This window comes from Eulemur rufifrons, chromosome 3, assembly GCF_041146395.1.
Source record: "Eulemur rufifrons isolate Redbay chromosome 3, OSU_ERuf_1, whole genome shotgun sequence".
NCBI lineage: Eukaryota > Metazoa > Chordata > Mammalia > Primates > Lemuridae > Eulemur > Eulemur rufifrons.
The window spans coordinates 8,980,068-9,007,612 of NC_090985.1; the positions used below are offsets into that span (position 1 = coordinate 8,980,068).

The 27,545-nt window shown below is 42.2% G+C and overlaps 1 protein-coding gene across 1 annotated transcript in view; it reads right to left on the reverse strand.

The window, feature by feature from the left end:
- The window catches only part of AGBL1 (AGBL carboxypeptidase 1), a 439,634-nt gene that overhangs the window by 373,961 nt on the left and 38,128 nt on the right, over nt 1-27,545 (reverse strand). The window contains 1 exon segment of the mRNA XM_069465752.1: nt 6,286-6,323. Coding sequence (XP_069321853.1) covers nt 6,286-6,323 — 38 coding nt within the window.

Consider the following 27,545-nt stretch of genomic DNA (forward strand, 5'->3'; position numbering starts at 1 on the left):
TTGATCAGGGCAGTTCATCTCAGTGTGACAAATGCAAAAATCTATCAATATTATTTGAAGCAGATTTTTGGCTCATCACGGAAATATATTGCATGCTTCTCCAATAGTTACAGTGGAAGAAGAGACACCAGCTCTGTAATCACACCACAATTGGATTTCTTCTGGGAATGGGAATTAGGCTGGACTCTTCATCAAGGCATAGTGAAAGCAAATGTGCATGGCTTGAATCAGGAAACTGGAATCCTTTCTTAGTCAACACGAATGTATTAGCAGCTCCTCCGGGTGTAGCCCAATGTGAGTTATGGAGGACACAGCAGGGATCTCAGCCCCTGTGGAACTATATCCAGTAGGAGAAATATGCATGTATACATACCTACATGAAAAAAATACATGATTCGTTGATTACAATCTGGCTAGTTCTCTGAAGGATAAATATACGGTTTTACGAAAAGGTTAAACAGGGAACCTAATGATGGGCAGAGGAGAGGGTGGGGTGGTGTTGAGAGAAAACCCCTGAGCGAGCTTTTTGTGCTGAGACCTAAAACAGGGCCTGTGTTAGCTGGGCATGAAACATTCAGTGTCTTGGGAATCTGGGTAGGTCACTTCCTCTCTCTGGTCCACAGTTTCCTCTTGTGAAAATGAGGGGATTGGATCAGATCAATAGTTTTCTGGGTTCTCAGGAGCCCTGTGTTCCTGTGACTGTGCCTTAGAGGCCACCTTGGGAAAATTGATGGGAGCTGGACAGACATGGCCACGAGCTCTCCATTCAAAAATGAATATGTTAATTGGCTCAATTTAGCCATTCCACAGCGTATACATATTGCAAAACATCATGTTATACACCATAAATATATCCATTTTAATTTTCCAATTAAAAAGTAAATAACAAGGCTGGGCAGAGTGGCTCATGCCTGTAATCATAGCACTTCGGAAGGCCAAGGTGGGAAAGTTGCCGAAGGCTAGGAGTTCAAGACCAGCCTGGGCAAAATAGCCAGACCCTGTCTGTACAAAAAAATAAAAATAAAAATAACTAACGGGGCATGGTGGCACGTGCCTGTAATCCTAGATATTTGGGAGACTGAGGTAGGAGGATCACTTGAACCCAGGAGTTCTAGACTGCAGTGAGCTACGATTGTGCCCCTGCACTCCAGCCTGGGCAACAGAGTGAGACCCTGTGTCAAAAAACAAATAAATAAAAATAAAATTTTTTTAAAAAGCAAATATTTGAATACTACTGCACTAAGTAACCTTGAAGATGTTTTCCAGCTCCATGGCCCTCATCTGGAAACTAATGGAGGAAACACACTACGTGGGCAGAACCCGGGGTGCCATGCTGGTCGGGGCAGAGCGCGAAGCCCGGAGGGCAGACCACAGGCCACGTGGAAACACAGAACATACGTGGAAGTCCAGTGAGGCTGCTCTGATCCACTGGTACTCGTGTAGGGAATTACAACTCCAATCATCCTAAAACATATATAGCCCTTCTGAGGACTCCTTGCAGTTCTCAGGATGCTTATAAAGGCCTTGGTTTGGTGCATTTCAAAATGGCATCTTCTTTGGGATTTTGCAGTAAAACAGCCATCTGGCTCTCACAGCCTCCATTCTCTGCCCTGCTGATTGCCAGGCCACAGCAACAACCACTGAGCCCATGAAGCTGTCCCTTCACAATCAGGTTCCTGGCACTCAGAAGGCCTTCCCTCCCTATACTCCTGGAGTGACAGGCTGAAGGCCTGTCCCTGTGAGCCAGCCAGCCAGAGCATTAGCTAGGAAGATCTGTGAAAAGTCTCCACTTTCTGCCAAACTTCCCATTAGCTCTCTAGGATCTCCCCTCGCTCCTTTCTTGTCTCCCTTCCCTTGCTAATTCGAACTCCTGTTCCCAGCACCCTCCCCATGCCCCAATTTCTGCAAACTTCCAGACCCCTCTAAATGCTGATTCTTGAGGAGTGGTTTGCAGTAGACCCCTCATTCCCTCATTGAGTTTTAGGGCCTGAAACAGAAGGTTTTTTCCTGTTGCAAGAATGTGACCTTTAAACCTGGGCAGCAAGGATAACACCAGGACATTATTTGCAGACTGGTCCCTGGAGCCGGTACAAATCAGGCATAACCCCCCTGCCGCTGCCTTGCTCACGTGCCGCTTCCAAGGTTGCAATTTTTCGAAAATGCATTTATGCATAGTGCTCAGGGAAGGGAAGACAGGGAGTGAAGGGAAAGAGGGCGAGGTGGAGGGCAATGAAAAAGGAGAAGGAGATGAGGAAAAACGAAAGAGACAGAGGGAGAGGGAGAGAGGAGAGGGATAAAGGTAGAGCGGAGGCAGATAGCAAGAGAGAGAGCGACAAAGGACGACGTGTTTTGATTTATTAGAGAAAACAAAATGCCTGCAATAAGTAGCACTATTTCTTAATCAAAGCTTTATTAAATTTCAGTAATAAAAAGCTAAGTGTTTTTTGGATAGGCTAAAGCATAAAAGGGCAACGCTTTTAATACAGGGAAATTCAGGGGCGGATTTGTGCATGTATGAGTGGAGAGGAGGGAACTGACACGAGGAAAGGCAGGAGATTTGGATTGGACCATTCCAGCCACGTAGGTACAAAAAGGACCCTTGATTGAGAATTGCTTTTTAATTTGTAGGCTCTCGAGTTGCTGAGACAATTGGGAGAGGCCTAGGAATTCCCAGCTTATGTTGGTTGCTATTGCCCAGGAAGGAAAAGATGAGAGATGCGTTTCAGTTCATTTCTCTCTTTCTACCGTCCACATATCTTACGTGCAGTAGAGACTTGACAAAGAGACAACCGAGGCAAAATAATGAAATCTTCCTCACGCAGCCCCGAAGCCCTTCCCCTTCCTTTTTGCTGTTACTCTGGGTGGGCCGGGGTCTCCCAGGCCTCAGTCTTGCTTTCTCCGTTACTGGTGGGGATTGCTTCCCGCCAGCCACTACTGGACAGGGCCTTGGTGACCTTAGATTCCCAACCCTACCCTGGTGTTTACTGCTTGGGAGCACTGACGGCCGCCAAGGTACTTGGTCTCTAGTTCTGGCTTTATTGAGCCTGGAGAATGTTCTTCCTTCGTGATGCAATTCCAGAGATCTGCTCCAATGGCCAACTTTCATACTAGCTGACAAGCAAGCATCAGGGCCAAAATAATCACCAAAGGGGTGTGCCTTTAGGAGCTAAATGTTCACATAAACATTCCCAGATATCAGTGCCAGATGGTGAGCTTTTGAATTTTAGACAGAAACTGCATTTAAGTTCAACTGATACGAACTCACTCTAGGATCCAAATCAACAGACATTCTATGTCAGGCCTTAACTATGCATGACATACAGACAATATAAAGCAACTGGACAATTCCATGACACTCATATACCCTGCAGCAACCCAGCCTCACTGGAGTGGTACTGTCTACATCCATGCCAGTCACTATTTTGGTTAGGCTGGTAGAATAGGGGTGGCGACTGCCTGGTGTGCTAGGACTGCTCCTCCCCAAATCTGAGACAGACTTGGCTATTTAAATGTAGTCCTCTCTCTTGCCAAGCTCAAATATGACCTCAGAATTCTTCTAGCACACACTGGGCTTGTCACCTGGAATAGAACCTGTTTTCCCCTGCTTGTTCTTGAGACCTTCTAGAACCTGTTCCTCTCCCAAGTAATTTGTGAACACGCATAAGGACATTCTGCCTTCAGTGTTCTTACCTCTTGTGAACCTGTATGAATGATGCTGATGCTGAGGAATTTAAGATCAATTATTCCTGTGAAATATCACTAAAGGCTTTTTGGGAGCGGTCCCTCGAAACTTTGAGTGGGCTTCAGCTCACATGTGTGACCCGTCACTCCCACCCCGGGGGGATATTGGCACTGTCTGAAGATAATTTTGTTTGCTACAACTGGGAGTGATACTGGCATCTGGTGGGTAGAGGCCAGGGATTTGGCTAAATATCCTTCAATGCACAAAACAGACCCTCACAACAAAGAATTATCCAGAATGCCAATGGTGCCAAGGTTGAGAAATACTCATTTACATTAAAGCTGAGTATTTAGTGGTAGAAAGAATGTTAGAGAACCTCTCACCCAACTCTCTCATGTCATAAATAAAAACCTAAGACCCAGACAAAGACCTGTATAGACAGCTCAGCAGAATTAGCAAATAACCCCTATACATCCTTCTAACGGGACATTAAAACCTGTTTTACCTGTGGAGGACAGCAAGCTCTCAGTTCCCTAACAGTTGATTAGTGTGAGTATGTGGAGATTAGAACGACAAATGTTAAAATCATTGGTTCTATGCATGGATCGTTGGATGCAGGTAGCAGGGGGCAGTATTGCCACTTTCGTACTTGTGAATATCACAAATCAGTCATCGTTTAAAATTTTAATCAACAAGTATTTATTTCAGGTTCTTTATTGTGCTGAGGCAAGTAGTACAATGATCGATAAAGACAACCCTTTCTCCCAAAAGCTTGCAAATCAGCTGAGAGAGACGGACAGTAACAACTTCAATACGGTGGGGTCAATGCTGAGACGCAAGAACCCACAGGAACGTGGAGGAGGGCATCAGACTCAGTCGTGGTCCTCAGGGAAAGTGTTTTCAGAGGAGGTGATGTCTGAATTAAGCTCTGAAGGGAGTGTAGAAGTTAAAAACTCTAAAAGCTGAGCCCCCAGCACAGCGTGCTCAGCACAGCCAGAGGGTTGGAAACCCAGCTGAACGGTCTACGCCGGAATCAAGCCATTTTTGCACTGGCTACTGGTGTCTCACGTTTCCTATTGACACAGTTAGTATCTGGCATGTGGCTACTTTCAGGTTGTTGCATGTGGTGGGTACAGTTTATATCAGAACGCTTAACTCTAAGCTTAAGGGCTGAGGAGCGTGTGCCTGTAGACAGTAAGTCGGCCATGCTGAGCTCCCAGGGCTCCCTTCCCATGGAACATCAAGTTCCCCCTGGCCGAGGCTGGGCTGGGGAGACGCAGGAGAAAGCTGCTTTCCCCAGGCAAGGCATTCTCAGGCTGGCCTGCCAGGCCGCCCGCAAGCTCCTTCGCTTCCTGCAATTCATCACTCACTCACCCGGCTGCCTCAAACACTGGGCATTTCAGAGCCACAGAGTGAGCAGGGAAGTAACTAGAATCAAATGCCAACCCCGACACATGTCCAGTCTGAAGAATGAACAGGCCTCTCCCCAGGACCTGCAGGTAACACTTGCCCGTGACTTCCCATCTCCGGGCTCCATAACCCTTCACTCTCCCCTCCCCAGACTGTTCTCGCCCCCCGACCTGCACTCTACCTGCAGGTCAGAAAGCTGCGGATAGACTTGTGTCTCATATCAAGTTCCAATAAACCAAATGAATTCAAGCTTCAATTTTTCTTCAGTCTGTAAAGGGAAGCATCATCCTGTGATTTGGCTCCTTCCCTGTGTTTGTGGTTGACAGAGATGTATGGATGGGTAGAGAGGGCATTTTTATTTTTATTTATTTATTTATAAGTTTTATTAAAGTTCACCTATTACCTACCAGCCTCAGGCTCCCTACAGAGAAACAAATATCACAATTGAAGCAGCTGGTTTCCAAGGTGCCAAATTAAAATAGATGAAGAGGTAAGGAGGGGAAAAAAATAAAAACATTAAGCTAAGACTTCTTCCCTCCCAAGTGCACTGTGCCTGCCACTATATTGCACACATGAAATTGACTCCCAACATAATTAGGTGAGGGCTACTAGGCAAAAAAAAAAAAAAATCCTCAAATTATTCAGCCCCCCAGAGCTATTCTTTTGCAATCACCCAAGTAACTGAGAAAAGAGCCCACTTTTTAATATAAATTTGTTATCAGCATCTACATTGTCCAAGCAATTCTCAACGCTCTACATGACCAAGAACATAGAGTCATGAGCTGAGTTGAGTTGAGAACCAAATGCAAGAATACTGTTTCCCACCCGGCCATAGCCTTTTCTTCCAGTGGACAATCCCACCGGATGCTGGCATTTATGCCACCAGTCCTCTAGGGTTGCTGCCCCTGCTAAGAAGGAGCTGGAGAGGACCCCAGGGCTGCAGTAGACCACATACCCCCTTCAGGTCAGTTATCTTGGCGGCATCACACACAGACATGTCCACATGAAGAGAGATTTACTTTCTCTTTGCAGTCATGTACTTGGAACAGCCATAATATTCTCCATCTCACCCCAAAGATCCAGAACATGGCTCTGTTGCCTTACAGGTCAAATATGAGCCACAGGAACAGGAGAGTACCTTCCACTAAAATCAGAGGGGAAAGAAATAACCACTCTTCAAAAGAGGTGCTTACTGGATTTCAGCAATGCTGCCAAAACTTCGGTGGCTACCCTGGGGAAAGAGAAAGAAAAGTGAGAAGTCAATGTTCAATGGTCTTTTCATCAGCCCATGGATCCCACAGCCAGCGTGCTCCTTGCTGCCACCTAACAGACCCATGATTAACCAGGCAGCAGGCGTCCTATTGATCGCCCACTGACTGGTAGAGAGGCATAAATGCAGAAACCGCGCTGAGTGAAGGGTCTGTCTTGCAAATGGGTCTCAGAAGTCCCCTCTGCTGCTGAAAATCTTTTCCTCTCCTCTTCTTGCCTCCCACTTTCCACCACTTCCTTGCATAGAGCAGGTCATTTTTCTGTCTATACCAGCCAGAGCTCTTGTCAGTCTCTTAATCTGTACCTGGAAACAGGTGGGGATGCTGGAGGAGGGGGAGGGAGGGAGGGAGTGGGACTTGGAGGCGCATGAATGCTGCAGTGCAGTGCAAACTTCTGGAAACACTCATGCCACTGGGGACACAGTGGAAAATGCACTCACATATTGGAAAGAGAGGTTGTTTCCTTAGGGTGGAAAATGGTTATGTCAAGATTTTCCTTCCAAATTCGTCACTTTCTTCCATGCAATAATTGCACAATCTTTGCAGTGAAAGGAGGCATATGAGAATGAAAAACATGTTTTGGCCCATGTGTTAGTGATCTTTTAATCTGTTCCCTGAGTCTGGGAATGTCACACAAAGACCCACCCACGGGGCAGAGGTAAACGTCACTGGTGTTGAGAGCACTACGGTATGAGTCTGGGAAGGAGAATCGTGTTTGCTTTTCTAAATGGCCATAGTAACGTATCCTTAAGGTGTATGAAGTGAGTGGTCTGTTCCCACCACCTGCCTGTGGATTGAGGAACCAGGCCAAAGAGGCTGGGTCACCCTTCGAGATTATATATAGACAGTGCGCAGAGCTGGGACCCCAGATCTAGGAACCTCTCTGCCCATCTCTGCTTCCTCCCATCTGTTGTTTTCTAGAATTTCTCTCTTGCTGGCCCTGCCCTGGCCTCTGGCTGGTTGATGAAAGATGGTTCTCTTTATAACATATTAGCTAATATTGAGCGACAGAGCCAGCAGTAAAAGGAAAATAAACGACTGAATAAACATAAAGTAAAATACGATAGAAATGCAGCACTTGAGACATCATGGCTTCCAATGACCTGCGAAGGAGTCCTGCCACAGCAGAGGCCTGAAGTTCACAGGCCCCAGTGCAAACTCATAGCTGATGCCACCCCAACTCAGCACGACCAAAACGCCCACAGGGAAGTCAGAAAGAAGCCAAGGCTAGCTTGCACGATGGACTACTTCATTTATCCTTCAGAACCATTTTCCTTTTGACTAATCAATTTTCAGCTTCTAACCCTACAGAGTTTTGGCAACAGTAGGTTTGAGGAGGAACACATTGAAGGTGTTGCTGGGAATCCAAGGCAGTATGGAAAATCTAGGAGCCACAGTACATAGGTCTCGGCTTGGACTGGGGCAAAAAGAAAATCAGTGTTTGGGGGAAAAGCAGAATAGCTAAATTAATTTCATCAAAAAGGGTTAACACAGAAGAATGAAACCATGGAAACAGGAAACGAATGAGGATGTTCCAACAAGGCACCTAAGCCAGTCATAGCTCGTGGGCCAGGCCTATAGGGGCAGCAGCCTTGCGTCTCTGATTTGCATGGCACTTTGGCTTTTGGGAGTTCACAGACGAGGTAATGGTCCATGAGGTAATAGTTTTATGAGAGACCAACTAGTGGTGGGAGGGACAGGCAGCAGGCAGACTGGATAGGAGAATGAAAAGTGATAAATGTTCCAACCAAATGAGTGGCCTGGAAAAAGAAGGGGTGGGTTAGAGGGAAGTTTAGAGCCTTGCTACTCAACGTGTAGTAAAAGACCAGCAGCCTCTCATTTCCTGAGAGCTAAATAGAAGTGCATCCCCATTCCTGACCTGCTGAATCAGAATCTCTACCAGACAACTCATTTGCACAGTAAAGTTGGGGAATAATTGGTTTAGAGGAAGGCATCGTTATGGCTTTGTTACTCCATGGAAGCTAAAAGGAAGATTCAAGGGGACTCCCAGATCTTAATTCTCTAGAAAATACCTAATAACATGGCAACACAATGAATAAATGTGAATCCAAACAGTGACATTATATGGCAGGAAACATATGGTAAGTGTCACATTAGTCAAAGAATTGAGGCAGGTTCCTGAGAGACCAGAAAAGATTTATTTCTTTATAGCTCATAAGTGGAGGATCAATGTTTGGTGCAGCAAAGGGTATATTTAGGTCAATGATAGAGATAAGATTTGAAGCCATGGTCTGGTATTCTAAAGAGTTCAGATTCAATTCTGTAGGTAATGAGAAACCATTTTTTTTAATCAAGGTGATATGGTGTCAAAAATGGAAAAGTGAGAGGGAGGTTGTGAGCAAAGAATTAACAAGATTTGATGAAAGGTTAGTTATGGAGGGCAAAGGAAAGGGAAGAGGCAGCAATGGCCTGAGATATTTAGGCTGGGTAAATGGGAGAATAAGAAAGATATTAATAGAATAAGGGGGGATGTTTAGGGAAAAATAGTGATTTCTATTTGGGACAGGCCAAGTTCAAGATGATGGGAACAAAGCTAGTTGAAACTGTTCAGAATGTTGCTGGAAGCATACATAGAGAATTCTGGAGTGCATCTGGAGTTGAGAATATATGTTTATGAATTACTACAGTAGCAACGATAGTTGTAGCCACTGGGAGCCAGTGGTATCTGTGAGGAAATTCAACCAAGAGCAGAATAGAGGGCTGACTCAGGAAAGCATCCACACTAGAGGGAAGGAAACCCCTAAAACAGTCAGAGGACATACATTTGAGGACGTAGACAGAGACCTGTGGGTGTTCAGCTTTGGGACTAAAAGTCACTAAATTGTCTAGGCACAGTGTTTTGCAAACTACAAAATGTGACCCAATAGAGCATTGCAAAATCAACATCATAGGTATTAACTGTATTTCTTAATAAAACATAAGAAATTGAAATGGAATTGAATGTATCAGCGTCATCTCATGTAGCAAAGGTTAGCAGTGATCTGAGAAACTTTTATATACATACATAGGTGTGCCTATTGGGAATGTGATATATAAAAAATGCTTTCCTTTATTGAAAAAAAAAGAGGTTGGCGAGGATGTTGTGTCCATATAAGATCTGAACAAGGACAAACATCTGGAATGAACTAATGAGCAAACTGAAAGTGTCTGATCTCCCACATGGTGCTTGGGTCACTCATGTGAATGTCACCAAGGGCTCTTTATTTCTGGTCTGTTCAGTGGATAAATGTCTGTACCGCTGGCCCATTGTCTGAGCATTGCTGCGCTGTTGCTCTCCTGCTCCCGCAGAGTAGCACCAAGAAAGGAGTAAAACCCATCAGAACCAAGGCCACTATTCTGTCGACCAATGGCTAAAGCTACAAAAAGGAAAAGTGTAAGCTGCTAAAGGTTTTAAATGAATAAGAAAGCATTCAGTTACTTCCACTCCAAAAAACCAAGCTGACTGTATTGAGTGGGTGAACTGGGGCCCCAAAGTTAGTGCCTTTGGAGTGCAGACTGCCTCCGGCTGGACTCGGGTGCCTGGCATCCATGGTTCTAGCAGCACCACTGATTTTATAGATGACATTTTGGGAGGGCACTGTTCCTTAAAGTTTAACTTCCCACATTATTTGAGCTTCCCAGTGGGGCACTCGTGTGGGATAGAAAATAGAAGTGCCAACATGTCTTCCATCTGACTTCCCCTGTGTTTATATCAATGAAAGAGTCATTGTAGAAATTTTTGCAGAACATTCTCCTCCAAGAGAATTACAACAACAGCTACAGGCAAAGTTGAATGGCCCTCATCCAATCCATTTTCACGTTGTAGGATAACTCTACCAAGATTTTAGAGCTCACAGATCATTTCTACTCTCCTCCCCAGAAAAAGCTTAGCTTAAACTAAGCTTAGCAAATTTGTAAATATCCTCTTGTTAGGAATTTTGCAAAAATCCACGGAGTTGCAACAATTCAATTTACTTCTTCAAGTTGAAGTAAATCTTAAAAGCCATTACAAAAGCATCTTTAATAATTATCACCACTATTTAGGAGCCCCTATAAATCCCAAGCACTGTGCTAACTGTCCTATATGCATCATTATATATCACATTTGATCTTCACGGGAATACTAGAGGGCGAAATTATTAGTCCTGTTTTGCAAACAACAACAAACAGGTTCACAAAGAGTAAATAACCTGCCCAAGGTACAGCAGCATTGAGATCCAAGCCTACCTCTGTCTGACTCTAAGTCTAGTGCTTTTAATTTCTTCTCTCTATTGTTAACATAATTCTAGAGGGAATCTAAAATACCTCTCAGTGCAATTTCTTTATCTTTCAAATAAGGACTGTACATTTTAAGGGCTTAGGTGACTGTACATGGTCATAGGATTAATACATCACAGATAATCATTCTAGATATATTAGAAAATATAGTTAAGCAAAAAAAAGAAGAGTGGAACAAATTAAAATCACCTAAATATCTCTCACTTAACTACTGCTATAGTCCCAGAACTACTCTGTCCGTATCCACTCTAGGTCCCCTTCAAACCATTCTTCAGGCTGTAACTAGAGGGTTCTTCTCCAAAGAATATCTGATTAGGGCACCCTAACCTTGCCACCCCCACACCCACTCTTCCTGTTGGATAAAAATACAAATCTGGAACATGGACCAGGAGGCCCTACCGAGTCTGGCAGCTGCCTCTCTCCAGCCTCGTCTCATGCTGCTCTCTCTTACCTTTTGTACTTCTGCCCCGTGGCCTTTTGCCATGCCCTAGAACATGTACCCATCACTTGTCCTTTGTCCTTGCTAATGCTGCAGGCTAAAATGCTCTGGAACCCCACCTCCTTACCTGCAGTTCATACCTCAGCCTCTCTATCCTAACTTATGAAAGACTTCCTTGACCCCAGTCCTTTGTTAGGCACATTGATCCTTTTCTCCCCTCTTCTCATTGCACAATTCAGTTTGTAATTATTCACTCGGTTGTGTGATTATTTTATTAATGTCTGTCTTCTTTACAAGCTCCAGAAAATGGAAAACATGTTTGTTTTGCATTATTTTATCCCTACCACTTGATAGTATTTAAACACAGAACACCATCAAATATTTGCTGAACCTCTTCCAAAAGCTAGGTACTGGTCTAAGAGCTTTATATATGTTATTCATTCATTCAACAAATATTTACTTGACTCTGTACCAGGAAGAATTGATAAACTAAAGATCCTTGCACTCAAAGAATGTTCTCAATATTCCCAAACATTAGGTGAAGGAAATAGTTAATAGATAATAGCATTTTTAAAAGTATATAAAGTAACATTCTAAAATGTGATAATGCTATGAAAAAAAGAAAAAGTAAGACCGTGGTAAAAAGATCAGCTGTACAGGGACTGGTTGCTAGTTTTAAAAGGTTGTTTGGAGTGTGCTTCACTGAGAAGGCAACATCTGAAAGAGAATGGGAGGGAGGGGAGGAGGATGCCATGCAGACGTCAGGAGGAAGCATGTCCTGAGCTGAGGGCACAGCCCGGGCAGACACTCTACGATGACGATAGGCCTGATCTGTTCAAGGAACAGCGAGTTGGACAAGCCTGCTGGAGCCAAGAGGATGGCAGGAGAGGAGCAGGAACTGAGGTGAACAGTAGCTGGGGACCATTCGTGTAGTGCCTGGTAGGCACTGTAAGGGCTTTGGCTTTATTCTAAGAGGAAGATTCACTGCAGGATTTCGAATAATGATCTTGCATGTTTTAGATTTCTCTGGCTACTCCACTTTAAAAAAAAAAAAAAAAAGGACTCTGGGAAGACAAGAGTAGAAGCCAGAGACCAGTAAAAAGAAAGCCATGTGGTCTCCACACACAGCATCAAGTAAAAAGAATTCTACACAAGGACCAAGTGGGATTTTAGACCAGGAATTCAGGATTGGTTTGACATCTGAAATTCAATCAATGTAGTCATTTACCATAATAATAGAATAAATGATTAACAAAAGACATGATCATCTAAATAGACACAGAAAACACATTTGATAAAATCCGTCACACTTTCATTATAAAATCATTCAACAAGTTGCAATAAAAGGGAACTTCCTCAACCTGATTAAGGGGCCTACAAAAAGTCCATAGCTAATGTGATACTTAATGAGGAAAGACTTAACGCTTTTCCCTAAGATCAGGAATAAGATAGAGACATATATTCTGCCACCTCTGCTCAACATTGCATTGGAGGTTATGGCCAGGGCATTTAGGAATGAGTGAGTGAATAAATAAATGACATGCAGATTGGAAGAGAAGAAGTAAAACTATTTCCATTTGTAGATAGTATGATCTTGGATACAGAAAATCTTAAAGAATCCACTAAATACTATTAAAACTAATAAACAGGTTTTGCAATGTGGCAATGATAAAAGATCAATATGCAAAAATCAATTGTATCCCTATATGTTCGTAATGAACAATTAAAAAGTGAATTTTTTTTAAAAATCCCACTTTCCATAGCAGCAAAAATAATACAATTCCTGGTAATAAATTTAACAAAAGACATCCAAGGCTTTTACACTGAAAACTAAAGAACACTGTCAGAAAAATATTTAAAAAGACATAAATAAATAGAAATCACCCAAACATCATCTCTCATCTAACTACTCCAATAGCCCCAGGACTAATGCAACCCTATCCACTCTAGGCCCCCCTCAAACTGTTCTCCAGGGTGTAATTAAAGTAGTCTTCTCAACATAACATGGATATATTTTGAATTTAGAGCTAACAGGATTTCTTGACAGATTGCTATGAAAAGTAACGTTAGCTCAGTTATTTCTCATGACAATCTGCATTTTACAGATGAAGAGACTAAGAAAGGTAAGTTAACCTTCCTGAAATAGCCACGTTAGTAAGCAGCAGAGCAGGAATTGGTCGTACAGTCTGACCCCAATGTCGGGTACTTAACCCCTGCTGTCCAGCACAACATTGAGCACTGGGGCCAGTGAACTTCTTTAGGGAGATTTCAGAAAGAAGGAGGAAGCTGGCTCTAGAATTTAACCCTAGAGCCACACTAGGAAGTGGGATGTAGGGGTAGAAAACAGAAACAGGAAAAAAAATGAGTTAGCCAAATAACAGGTGGGTAAAGCAGGAGGGCCTTTGCAAGGGATTGGACATGTTGCCTACAGAGTACAGATGCCCAGAATACCATCTGGTACAGTCCCGGCCTCCTGCCTGGCTTGAGAGGCAATAGCAGGATGGATAAAATATCTCTCTCTCTCTCTCTCTCTCTCTCTCTCACACACACACACACACACACACACACACGCAGCTGGATGACCGACGAAAATTGATAACACGTGGATTTGCTAATCACCATTTTCAAGGGAGAAAGGAGAAAACAAAAATCGAAACTGAGATGGCTCCTGCATGGTGAAAGGAAAGAAAAACCATGAACATATGGTGCAAAGGTTGAACCAGATCCTGTGCCCAGCACGGATTTGTCCATTTTTCTCTGGGAAAAAAAAAAAAAAAAAGAAGAACCCCTGCCCCTAACTCCATCCAGACACTGTCAAAAGCAGATATGGGAGTCATAATCAATCATAGGAAATTTTTATAAGAGGAATTGAGACCCAGACCTCAGACTGGTTTGGTCAGTAACACCCAACAGGGAGTGTGACAGAGGGTGGCTACTGCCTGAGATGGGAACCAGGAGCACAGTGCTGCAATGAAGGCTAGGAGGACCCCACCCACCTGGTTTGTCATGGGCAGTGAAAGGAGAATGATTGTGAAGTACTTCAAGATCCACAGGTGACAGCAATAGGACAAGGACTCAGACAGAAGATTCTGGGAACCCCTGACACCAGGAAGGAAAAAGCTAATGCACAGACCAGTATTGCAATAAACTCTCACAAACAGGAGAGTCTCTTTCTACGTAGAAGTCTGACTCTCAAGTTAGCACTTAAGGCAAACATTACCTTTGAACTTTCATAGATCATTTCTAAAGTACAATGTACATGGATGTGATACTATAATCCTACACTGTAATATGTATATAATGAGTAAAGTACATAATTAAGCATATATATGCAAAATAGAATTTTACGGAATGTTTGCTAGATGGCTATAATAGTAGAATAGTTGCTATACCACACTTTTAGTTGAATGTTTCTAAGTAAAATGTATGTATGCTACAATCCACTCTTGAAAGATCTGCAAGCATAAAAGGAAAGATGTGATATCCTATCTCAATGCACAGCACAGTGCAGGTGCCCAAAGGACATTTTCTGACTCAATGAATGAATAAAAATGTATCTGATTTTGCTCCAGCTAAAGGGCAGAGCAAAGACAAGCCTGATCCTTATTTGATCTGTTTGACTGAGGTGTAACAGGGCCCCACGCAAGGTACCAAGGCTTAGCACCTTCTGGCACTAGTGCAGCCAGCACTTCAAAAGGTTGCCATTCACACAAAGACAAATATTGCATGATTCCTTCCACTTAGGAGCTACCTACAATAGGCAATTGCATAGAGATAGAAAGTAGCTTTAAGGTTACCAGGGGCTGCGGAGAAGGGAAATGGGGAGTTATTGCTTAATGATTACAGAGTTTGGTTTGGGGTAATGAAACAGTTTTGAAAATAGATAGTGATGATGGTTCTACACAACACTGTAAATGTAATTAATGCCACTGAATTGTTTGCTTAAAAAGGGTTATAATGGTTAATATTATGTTATGTACATTTTACCACAATCAAAAACAATACCCCAAAACATGTTGTCATTGGATCTGATGATTAATTAATCATCCCTCTTCAAAAAAAAAAAAAAATGCTCAGATCTCTAGGAAAGGGTAAAGAGTGCGGCAGAGACCTACAAAGTGCTTTCTCACTTGGCAGGACATAAAATAGCAACAGAAAAGCTCACCACCAATCACTGAGACCAGTGATTCTCAAACCTGAGCGTGCACTTTGCACCGGAACCCCTGGAGGAGCTTATGAAAACCCAGAGTTCTGGGCCCTGGCTCCAGAGTTCTAACTCAGGAGGTCCAGGGTGGGGCCTGAGAAATTGTACTTCTAACAACTTCCCGGGTGATGCTGCTGCCTCTGGTCTAGGAATCGCACTTGTGAAACACTGACCGAGGCAGTGGGTGCTCAGTAGCCTTGGCCAAGGGACTCTCCGAGTAAGAAGCGAGGGAGGTGCCCCTAAGCCATTTCTCCTTCAGTTCAAATGCTCAAGATCCTCAATGATGCCTCAGTAGTTCTGCGATTGCTGGAACTCCAAGCAAAGATTTCATAAACATTCTTCTTTTTTAACTAAAATTAAGGTGTATCATCTAAAAAAGAGCCCCCTTGAGTTCTGGGGGACTCTTTCCAATCTAGGATCTGAAGTTCCAAACAGCAGGGACAATTACTCATTTTTGTCAATCTCAAAGTCTTACAATGATTTTGTGCTCGTTCCTTGATTGACAAGATTTATGCCTACTATTCCCAGCATCCTTGGACTGTGTAGCTCTTTCAGAAATCAGGATCTTCATTAAAATTCAGATGGTAGGGGAGACTTGAGGAAAAAGTGCCAATCCCACTTCTTTAAAAGATGGGACTTATTACCAATAAAGTCCAATATTGGCCATAATCTCTCAGGAAACTCCTGACACATTGTTCTACTTGAAATTTCCATCAACACACCATGGTCTTGCATTTCTCCACAAGTTTGAACAGGAAGTTCTCTCATTCTCTAGAAAGCCTTTCCTTTGTCTTTTTCCATCTGGAAAACTCCTCCTCTCCCACCCACCCACCTTGCAACATGCAGCTCAAATTCCTGCTCCCCCTTTATCTAAGTCCCAGACTCCATAAAGTTCTCATTCCTCTGAGTTCTCATCACACTTTCTAATTTCCTTTATTATAGCATTTTTATGGTAACACAGACATTATTTGTTTATATATCTGATTGCACATTAGGCTAGAAGCTCTTTGAGGACAGCAACTATATTATAATCTTTAAAGTCTGAGCATTTATGGTAGTACCTGCTACAAATTAATTTTTAAATAAAAATGTGGTTGGTAAATAAATTAATAAATCAATAGGTTCCCACAGTCTTCTGCTAAACTTAAATATATATCAATATTATCCCCATACTACCTCTAGAAATCACATAGAATAGTGTTGCAAGAAAGAGCCTTTATTTTTTAAGGGAAAAAAAAAAAAGAAAGGTCCAGGAGACAACTCTTAAAACTCAACAATAAGAAAACAAACAACTTTATTAAATTGAGCCAAAGACCCTAACCGAATCCTTATCAAGAAGACATACAGACAACAAGCATATGGAAAGAGGCTCTACATCATATGTCATCAGGGAAATGCAGATTCAAACAACAATGAGATACCAATACATACCTATTAGGATAATCAAAATCTAGAACACCGCCAACACCACATGGTGGTGAGGATGTGGAGCAACAGGAACTCTCATTCACTGCTGGGGGCAAGTGCAAAATGGCAACGACCACTTTGGAAGACAGTTTGACAGTTTCTTACAAAATTAAACAATCTCTTACCATACAATCCAGCAATTGTGCTCCTTAGTATTTATCCAAATAAGTTGGAAACTTATGTCTATACAAAAACCTGTACACGGATGTTTATAGAAGATTTATTCATAATTGCAAGAACTTGGAAGCAACTAAGATTTCCTTCAGGTGGTGAATGGATAAATAAACTTTGGCACATCCAGACAATGGAAGATTATTCATCACTAAAAGAAAATGAGCTATCATGCCGTGAAAAGGTATGGATAGCATACTGCTAAGTGAAAGCAGCCAATCTAAAAAGGCTACATATCATATTATTCCAACTATACGACATTTTGGAAAAGGCAAATCTATGGAGACAGTAAACAGATCAGTGGTTGTCAGGAATTGAAGGAAGGGAGGGATGAACAGGTGGAGCACAGAGGATTTTTTGGGCAGTGAAACTATTCTGTATGATACTATAACGGTTTGAATCCACCATATAGTATCATGTCATCATATATTTGTCCAAACCCATGGAGCATACACCAAGAGTGACCCCTAATGTAAACTATGGACTTTGGGTGATAATGAAGTGTTGATGCAGACTCATTAATGGTAACAAATGTGCCACTCTTATGGGGGATGCTGATAATGGGGCTGGTTGTGCATGTGTCAGGGCAGAGGGTTTATGGAAAATCTAAGTATCTTATGTTCAATTTTGCTGTGAGCTTAAAATTGCTCTAAAAATAAAGTCTGTTACAATAATGATAATACAAATGAAAGAACAGCAGGAGCGAGTTGGGATGGTGTGAGGAAGGCAAGGGGTCAATGAAGGTTCTGAGTTGGTAGGAGAACCGGGTGCTGGGCAGGTTGCTTGGCTCCTCTGAGAACTGGAACAGAGAATGAGGATTCTTCTAAGTGGGTCAAGAAGCTCAGAGCACTTCCTAGTGAAGCTTCCAGAGCCACAAGCAGAGTCCACCTGCTTTTTTCAGGCTCCCTATACAGATCTTGGCCATTGTCCCAGACTCATCATCCACCTCATCTCTCAGTCTTCATCCAGGAGTGCCATGAAAAGGCTAATGGCTTGCCGAGGTGCGAGATGAAGAAATTTTTCTTCTATTTTTACAGTTTTGTTGCTTTTCCATTTTGAATTATTGAGTCATCACATCTATTGGATCCTAAGCAAGCTTTTGCATAAATGAAGAATGAATGCATGAATGGGTAGCATGAGAGAGAGGGGCTTCTCAAACTAGTAACATGAATTTCATTTCCATTCCTCCCAAACTCCATTAATTTCAGAATGGAAATATGAAAACAAGTAACCCAGTTACAGTGGAGATAGTGGGAGGAGGGAGTCATCAGCTAACTAAATACTTCAACACAGTTTTGGAAGACAAGGAATAGAGGAAGTCTATTGACAGGTTAAACAGAAGTAAAGGAAGCCACAGTCTAGAAATATCTGTGCTGGGGCAGTAAAAAAGCTGAAGCCCAGGTAGGGGTCAGTCTATCAACCAGAAACCCAGAAAGTCTGAGGGCCCAGCCATCCGCCCCTCATCTGCAACACCACAGTTTCTTATACTTGAGAAATACACTAATACCTTATAAAGATAAACAATGTTCAGCTTGCCAGTTTCTGAAACGGTGCCCTAAGAAACCAGCCTTACAAAAATATTTTCAGCTATAAGTTATCAGTGAAAAGTTTTGTTATGTATCTTTTGGTAAGATAGCGCATTTGTGACTCTCTTTAAAGTACAATGTAACATTTTTTTAATTGTTATCAAGCTCTCAGACTCTTGGGAATATGTTGATCCTAGAGTGACAAAAACAAATCTATACCATGAAGCATTTCCTGACCTTCACATTGAGATGCAAGCTGCCCGCTTTTGAATTCCCCTAAGCATCTTGGAAACGTCTATGGTGGTTATCGAGCAGTCATGCGTGCACTTGCCTCAGCCCGCCTCTGTGCAATCGCAAGCTTCTGCAGGGCAGGGATGTACCCTGATAACACTTGCAGCACTTAGCACCAAGCCTTGTATGTGATAAACCTCTAGGGGTCTTATCTGATCCATACCAAAATTTTCCACAATTTCCGGGTGTGTAGGGTGGAGGGCAATGTTTCCAGTATGGCATGCCGGCTCTTTACTTAGATTCTCAGAAACATGGTAGGAAATAAGAATATTGAACCTTTGCTATTTTAAGGGTTATAAAATGTTACCCTAACATAATAAAATGCTCTGCCCTGATTTGACAGTGGATTGGAAGTCAGCGGAATCCACTGGGTATTTGCAATGTGGCAGGTGCTATGCCAAGAACCTTACTTACTTATTTCGATTTTCTTACAACAGACAGGAGGCTGTTCTCATTTTACTATGAAGGAACTGAGACTTGGAGGAGATAACTAACTAATCAGTCTTCTGATTCCAAACCCAGGTCTTCTGATTCCAAGTGTAGTGCTATTTCTACAGCACAACGACTTTCTTACAAGAAATTAAGAAAGAAAAAATAGAAAAAAAGGGAGAGGAGAGAAAATAGGGTCACATGACAGGGCCCCTTCCTCCTGTGCCTAACGAAGGGTTTAGTCTTTGTTAGACTTTCTTAATTGGGTTAAGTGATGGGCTCAAATTGGCCTTTGTCCGCCAGCGCCTCCCCCTGCATGTGCCCAGACCTGCCTGTCCTTGTGTGAACCGCCTATAAAGGCCCTTAGAAAAGAAGGAACTTCTAACCCCTTTGAAACCATGCAGCCCACTACAGTTGCTGATATAACAGGTTCAAAGTTACTGAAGCTCCACATAACTGAGTTTTGGCAATGAAGGGGATGTCCTTGGTTCCCAAGGGGGCCTGACAGTTGGACGCAATCTCAATTTTCAGATAGGAATCTTGATACTGTGAACTAAAAACAAAATTCTAATCCTCCTGCTAACTGAATGGATCCCTTTCAGCCAAGGAGACCCCAGAAACACCTTAAAATTCAGTTCCCATCGATGGCAGGATGGGAGGGATAAAGCACAATTATATGCACATGATTTCCCTTCATAAATATTCATGACTCCTATAGCTTGTTGAATATGTATATTTGACTATCCCCCTCAGTATAAAACCTTATTCCTTTTGTCTGTCCTTTGAAGCTCGTGTGCCTGGCTTCAGGCCAGGGCTCTGCTTCCCAGACTGTTGGAATGGCCGCCCCACAGGCTGCGACCCTTTATGAGAAACAAAGCTCTCCTTTTTCCAAAGTATAAACCTCGTTCATTTTTTTTTTTTTTTAGTTAACAATACTCTCTAAGGCTTCACCATTCCAATGTTCTTCCCTCTCCTCCCTCCAGCCACCAGGTTTCTTAGGTGGTATCCGATATACACCACAGAGATAGAAGCAAATCCTAGCTGCCACCACCCAATCTCTGGACACAGCTTTCTCAGGGAAGACAGCACGGACTGCATGTTGAGAGGGAAAGGACCTGTCAACCCGATGAGTCACAGTGTCATGTGATAACATCACCTCTGTTGGACTAAAAGATTCCTAAACGGCATTTTCCATTTATGGCAGCTCCTACTTTGCTGTCCAATGTCTCAGCCATGGCTGTGGGACACTGTCCATGCTTGTTAGTTATATCCAGATTAAAAGACCAGAATGATGATAGTCAAACGACATCCTTAATCAACATCCTACCCAAGCTTGCCTTCCTGGATTGTTCCTGGAGAACACAGGAAACTTCTTTCTCTACATAAGGGTGCAGAGATGAAGAGGGGAGAAGATTCAAAATATATCATGATATCCTACATAGAGTTCCCAATTATCTTTCCTGGGTCTTGACTGACCCGTAGACAAGTCTACAGTAGGTCTGGGATATGGTAACCTGGACTATTCCTGTATATTTTTAAATGTAAATTAACCAAGCAGAGTATGATGGTAAAAATAGATATAAATTTTTATGTTCTACAAGTATTTATGCATGCTATATCTTTTGAATATATACTTTAATAAACTTATGATTGTTATTATTAGTACAATATACCTATTATACTATTATTTTATATGCCTTGCACTTATAATATGTGAAAGTGGATGAGAGCTTGAAGAAGAAGAAGACTATTATTTTTCCAATTTAAAGAATCCATAATTCTTTGAGGCAGCACCATAATGGGAGCAAGTGAAAAAATTGGTGTCTATTACTCCAGAAAAATAATATAATGGAACTAACAAGTTCTGTAAAATAAACTCTTTTAATCAATGAAGGATGAGAAATATGTGGCCTCCAGTGTCCAAAATCTATGATAATTTTAAGTCACTAAAGATACCATAGATGGCATAAATGAGGTGCTAAACATTAAGTGGAGTAGGCAAAGGATCTTTTTCTTATAATTTTTTGAAATCAGGGGAGGAAGTTCATCAAAAAAAATTTAAATCTCTGATCCATCAATTTAATGATGCTAGCTCTTTTTCTTTTCCTCTACATATATGTGTTGTCACCTAAAATAAATTCAGGCCAAAATGAGGCTTTAAAAATGAAAAAGTAAAAAATTAAATTGCTTCACTTTTTAAAAATTAAATTGACAAATCTTCTAAAATACAGCATCTAGACCTTCAAACAATTGAGTCAACAAACTGAGATATGTGTATAACAATTAAGAGCACTTGTGTGGAAATTGGATTCACAGAATAATCTTTCTGTTGGAAATCAATCCAATCCCCAACGATAAACACAACAGTATCTTGGCTCTTGCAAACAAGACAGTTATGTAAACTCCCAGGCATGTTAGAATCACCCATGTTTATTTTAGCCACCTCATTAATAGGATTAAATGGGTATAGAGATTAAATAGCTTTACTAGGGTGGGTTTTGTACATTTGCAGAGTATCTGTTGATAAATAAAATTAGATTAAAATAATATAAATTATGAGAAATAATTTTTCTTGTAAACACTAGGCAGATTTTACAAACTTTTCTAGGGAGGCCAGAACCTTCTATGTTGCCAAAATCCTGCCAGTAAATTCATTAGTCAGATTGACTCTATTCAAGCCACATAGCTAGGAGAGTTCATCCAAGATGTAATAAGGCAGCTGATGAGTGATGTCACAATTTCCATAGCAGTACAATTCTTTCATGAATGAAAGAACAAAGTACTTGGTCTCCTAAAAAATGGGAAGTTAGCATTTTTGCTGCACAGGGACCAGATGATGCCTAGCGAGTGCATGGCTACTAAGTAGCATCCTGTGTTAACATGTCTTTTGAGAACTATCAACCAACTATATTCTGCCGTGACTACATAGTCAAAGGTCTTCAAAACTCAAAGTCTTCTTTTAAGGCAACAGACACAGAGAACCTGTAGTTCTAGATCAGCAGGTTCAAAAGTGTGTTCTGCTGAATACAAAACCAGAAGACATTCCACGTTCAGGTAAGTGTAGGAACCACTTCACGCAATGTTCTCCCATGCTGAAAGGATCGAGGTAATAATACATCTGCACACTGTATCTACGCAACTTTTATCAAGAATGAGGTAGGGATATATGTGTTGTTGAATGGAAGTAAACAACTTGCATCACAATAAATAAAATATCAATGTTAAAAAGCAAAAAGTAAACAGAAAAGTATGGGTATACAATGATAAGTGTATATACACACATGCATTTGGTAAGTCTGAAAAAGACTAGAAAGGTACGCCACAAATTGTTTTGAGCAGCACTCACTCTCCAGGGCTAGAATTGGCATAAAGGTGGAACAATTTCATCTTTTTTTCTAGAAACTTCTATATTATTTTAATGTCTTATCACATTGATGTAGGTATTAGTGTGCTCTGGTAACCATAATAAAATATCAAGACTGGATGGATTAAGCAATAGAAATTTATTTAGTCACAGTTCTGGAGGCTAGAAGTCCCATATTAGGGTCTGGCAGGGTTAGTTTCTGTTGAGGGCTCCCTCCCTGGTTGGCAGATGCCACCTTGTCGCTATGTTCTTACATGACCTTCCCTCAGTGCATACATAAAGGCCACCAGTCCTGTGTGATTAACATCTCATCCTTATGACCTCATTTAAGCTTAATTACCTCCTGAAGACCTTATCTCCTAATACAATCACATTGAGAGTTAGAGCATCAACATAAGAATTTTAGGTGGACACTATTCCGCCCCTGGCTCCCCAAAATTCATGTCCTTCTCTCATGCAAAATACATCCATAAAGCCTTAATTCATTTTAGCATCAGCACTAAAATCTAAAGTCCAAAGTCTCATCTAAATATTGCCTAAATCAGGTACGGCTGAGACTCAGAATACAATTCATTCTGAGGCAAAAATTCCTCTCCAACTATGAATCCGTGAGACCAGACAACTTATGCGCTTTCAAAATACAGTGGTAGGACAGGCATAAGACAGACATTTCCATGCCAAAAGGGAGAAATCAGAAAGAAGAAAGGGTGACAAGTCCCAAGCATGTCCCAAACCTAGCAAGGCAAATTCCATTAGATATTAAGGCTCGATGCTCTGCCACATCGTGGCTCTGCCAGGTAAGGGTCCTGCCCCCAAGACTCAGAAGTAGGTGGCCTGGCCTGCTGAAATCAGGGCAATGACTTCATGACTGTGCGCTTTGAACCCAAGGTGGAGGCAGCCTTGCCCCGGGACCAGTGTACTCTCAGACTGTGGGGTGAGTGGCAGTCCTGATAATCTCTGAATCATCTTTGAGGTCATTCCTCCCTTTCATTAAAAAATAGCTAATATTTTTAGCCAAATAGCCCTGCTGTTCTTTCCTCAGTCTGGGGGTGGAGAGAGAGAAAGAGAGAGAGCTCTTCCTCTTATTCTAAGACCACTAGGCTTAAAGGATCCCAGCCTTATGATTTCATTTAACCTTAATTATCTCCTAAAGACCCTATTTCCAGCTAACACTGGGGGATATGGCTTCAACATGTGTATTTTGGAGGGACCAACTCAGTCCATAGCAACGTGTTTCTTTAGCAAACATTATGATCAGCCTGCCCAGCACTTAATTCCACATAGCTCCTTCTAAGCAGAAACTCGATTTTGTGCAGGTATCTACCCATTCCGTGTATATCCAGGTGCTTAAAGGAGAGCTCATCCATTCTCCTTGCTGTTGATTAATTTAGGGATAAGGCTAATAACCAATTCTGGCCAAAGATGTATGAGAGACGGTCTCTTGAGGGATTCCGGAATAAAGCTCTTCTCACCTAAGAAGGAGCTCTAGGAACAAATGGTCACTCCTCTTCTTAAGCACACGGCCATGCTAGAGCTGGGGCCTAGACCTACTGCAGCCATCCTGCTACCATCTGAGGATGAAGTCAACACTGCGTGTGGCAGAGACAAAGGTGGAAAAAGCCTGGGCCCTTGATGCCGTCATGGAGCCACCGAATCAACCAACCCTGAAGTCCATCCTATATCTGTGCTCAGTTACATGAGACAATGAGGATTCTTGTTGCTCAAATCATTTAGGTCAGAGTATATGCTATGTATAGCCAAAGTCATCATAATGGTACAATTTCTCAGAAATATTTAAAATAGATCTTTAAAAGACTTTTTAAAATCACTCTTTTAAAAATTTGCAACATAGGCAGGGCGCAGTAGCTCATGCCTGTAATCCTAGCACTCTGGGAAGCTGAGACAGGTGGATTGTTTGAGCTTAGGAGTTCGAGACCAGCCTGAGCAAGAGCGAGACCCTGTCTCTACTAAAAATAGAAAGAAATTATATGGATAGCTAAAAATATATAGAGAAAAATTAGCCAAGCACGGTGGTGCATGCCTGTAGTCCCAACTACTCGGGAGGCTGAGGCAGAAGGATTGCTTGAACCCAGGAGTTTGAGGTTGCTGTGAGCTAGGCTGACGCCACAGCACTCACTCTAGCCCGGGCAACAGAGCAAGACTCTGTCTCAAAAAAAAAAAAAAAAAAAAAAAATTTGCAACATAGGCTGGGCGCGGTAGCTCACGCCTGTAATCCTAGCACTCTGGGAAACTGAGGCGGCAGTATTGCTTGAGGTCAGGAGGTCAAGACCAGTCTGAGCAAGAGCAAGACTCTGTCTCTACAAAAAATAGAAAAATTAGCTGGGCGTGGTGGTGCACACCTATAGTCCCAGCCACTCGGGAGGCTGAGGGAGGAGGATCACTTGAGCCCAGGAGCGTGAGGTTGAAGTGAGCTAGACTGACACCACGGCACTCTAGCCCAGGGAACAGAGAGCAAAGCTCTGTCTCCAAAAAAAAAAAAATATTGCAGCCTATATTAGTGTGTTAAAAAATCTAAGACATCCTGTGGTTAGAAAAACACCTTATGGTGTTTGAATGAGAGCTCCCCAAATTTATTTGATCAGGGAATCCTTTTATTTTCTCTTCAGTAAGTCTTATTATCCTTGACAAAAGAAGACAGCTGCTGAAAGACACCCCCAGGGCATAACTGGGATAGACTTAGAAATATGGGCAAATGGCTGAACCAGAGTTGAAGGAAAAACAGCAAAAATTCCCTAAGGGAGGAAATTCCTGAGGGACTTTTGAAATCTTGAATAGCCAATATCAACTTTTTTGGCTATACTGTTGTGTGGTTTAATCACCATCACAGCCACCTGTTGCCCCAAGTCTTCAGTGAAACTTGCCAGTTGGCATTTATTGGTAAACACTAGAGTGAAGGGATACTGGACTTCCCATCAGATTTGGGGTCAAATTTCACTTTAATCTGAAGACCTGGGATCCCAGCAAGACAGATGATTTGTAGGCTTTCAAGAAGGTGTAAGACATATGTAATTTTTAAAATTTTTCTAGCCATTATTTTGGTAGGGAATTAAGTTTGGGGGTTTTTCATTTCCTGAGTGTGATGAACTAAACAATGTTAAATGGTATTAAGTGCAAATAAAACTACCAAACCCTATGAAAAATAGTCACTACCCCATGACCTCACCTTCAGAGCAGTCACAGCAAGGGCACACTTGTACCTGTGTGTCTAAGTGGGTCCAGGATGACCACAAGCAAATTCAACCAATGAGAGCTCCAAACACCCTACACACATCCTCTTCACCTAGGAACACTTCAACCAGCAGTTACCACTGCGATTCTACAAGTACTTGTGGGATGTTATGATTAACATCTGTCTTTCCTATTAATCTATAAAACCCGTAAGGACGGAGACCGTTATCTGTTTCTACATACCCACGAGGTACTCAGCCTATAGTAAGCTCTCAGTAAACGTATAATGAAGAATGAATACATGAGTGAATGAGGCATTTAAAAACCCTCATAGATCAGTTGAAGAAGTAAATCACTCATGCTTAGTGAGTGTAATAAAAGAATAAATTTATACTCATCATAAAATAGTGTCTACAAGTGGAAGAGAACATGTCAAAGACAGAATATTTGTATCAGGTTCACCAGGAAGACCTAAATGACAAACTATAGAAATATATATCTTTCCTTATATGTGTCTTTTGCCCAAGACCTTGCTAGCTTGTTCCTTTCATGTCCAGTTTGATGGGGTTGGGACCATGATTAAATCACCGCAGTGTAAATTTTAGGGCTCTGCCACTCCCGCTGGGAAGGAGAGCTAACAGCTCCGTGCCCAAGTACTGGCCCATCTTCCTCTCATCCTAACACCCCAACACAGGACCAGGAATTCGTTCCATGATTCACTTTGTCTGCTGGGTATCACCAAGGTTATCATAGGTTAATTAGTTACAGAAGTAGTTAGTGCTTCAAGAAGTCAGTTCTTCCAGTACACAGGGACACAAGCAGAGAGAGCATGGATTTCCAGAATGCTCTACTTCTAAAATCATCATCACAGAAATCCTAAAGTACAGTACATTGAACAGTGCTCTGGATCAGACACTGAAGACAATGCTATTAATATAATCTAGCAGGGCAAGTGGGGAGCAAAAGGGAAAACGTGGGAGAAAAGATTCCAAGACCACAGCCATTAATGTAGACATTGCACCCTATTAGTACCCATCACTCTTTCTTTGTGAAGCACAGACCCAGACAGCTTGACAAATGAGTAGGATAATGGAGAACACCGAGGACGATGATGAAGGGAGTGGAATTATTGATATATGAGGAGAGAAGTTTTTGAAAAATCTAATTATGAAGCGACCCAGCCAAACGATGAGTTCTCTGAGAAAGTGCAGATGTACTTCTGGTCTGCGCTCAGAAGCAAACCCCAGAACAGGATAAGAACAAAATGAATTGTTCCAACAGGATGTGAGTAGGAGTAAAAGGAAGAAATAAAAAATGTGAAGTCGAGAGCCAGTATCAGGACAGACTTCCTCGCAGGAGAATGTGTTGCTCCACAGCGATTCTACCTCACACCTGGCAGTCTCGTTCCCAGGCAGAGGACTTGGAAGTGGACGCCGGTGACGCTCCACTGCACCTCTCCCTTGGTCCGATGGCCTGGCCAGAATGGGTCTGTCACTTCCAATTAGTGTGACTGTTAATACAAATAGCTTTTATGTTTAGGAATGTTGAGTATGGTTAGAATAAACATAGAAAATATTCCAGAATTAAAAGGTTCTGAACTGCCTTGACAATTTGGCTGAAGGAGTGACTTACACCGTGGGAAACCTTGAGAGAGCGCTTTAGACACTCGTCTCTACACACTGGTTTTCACTGCGTTAAAAAACACGATCCCTTATTCCAATGTCCAACCACTTCTCCAAGCTGTGAAGGTTTCCCAGAGCCCTGAATAAGAGACTCGCACATCCAGTCCCCGACTCCACACCTGCGAGTAAGCCTCAAGCACCCCAA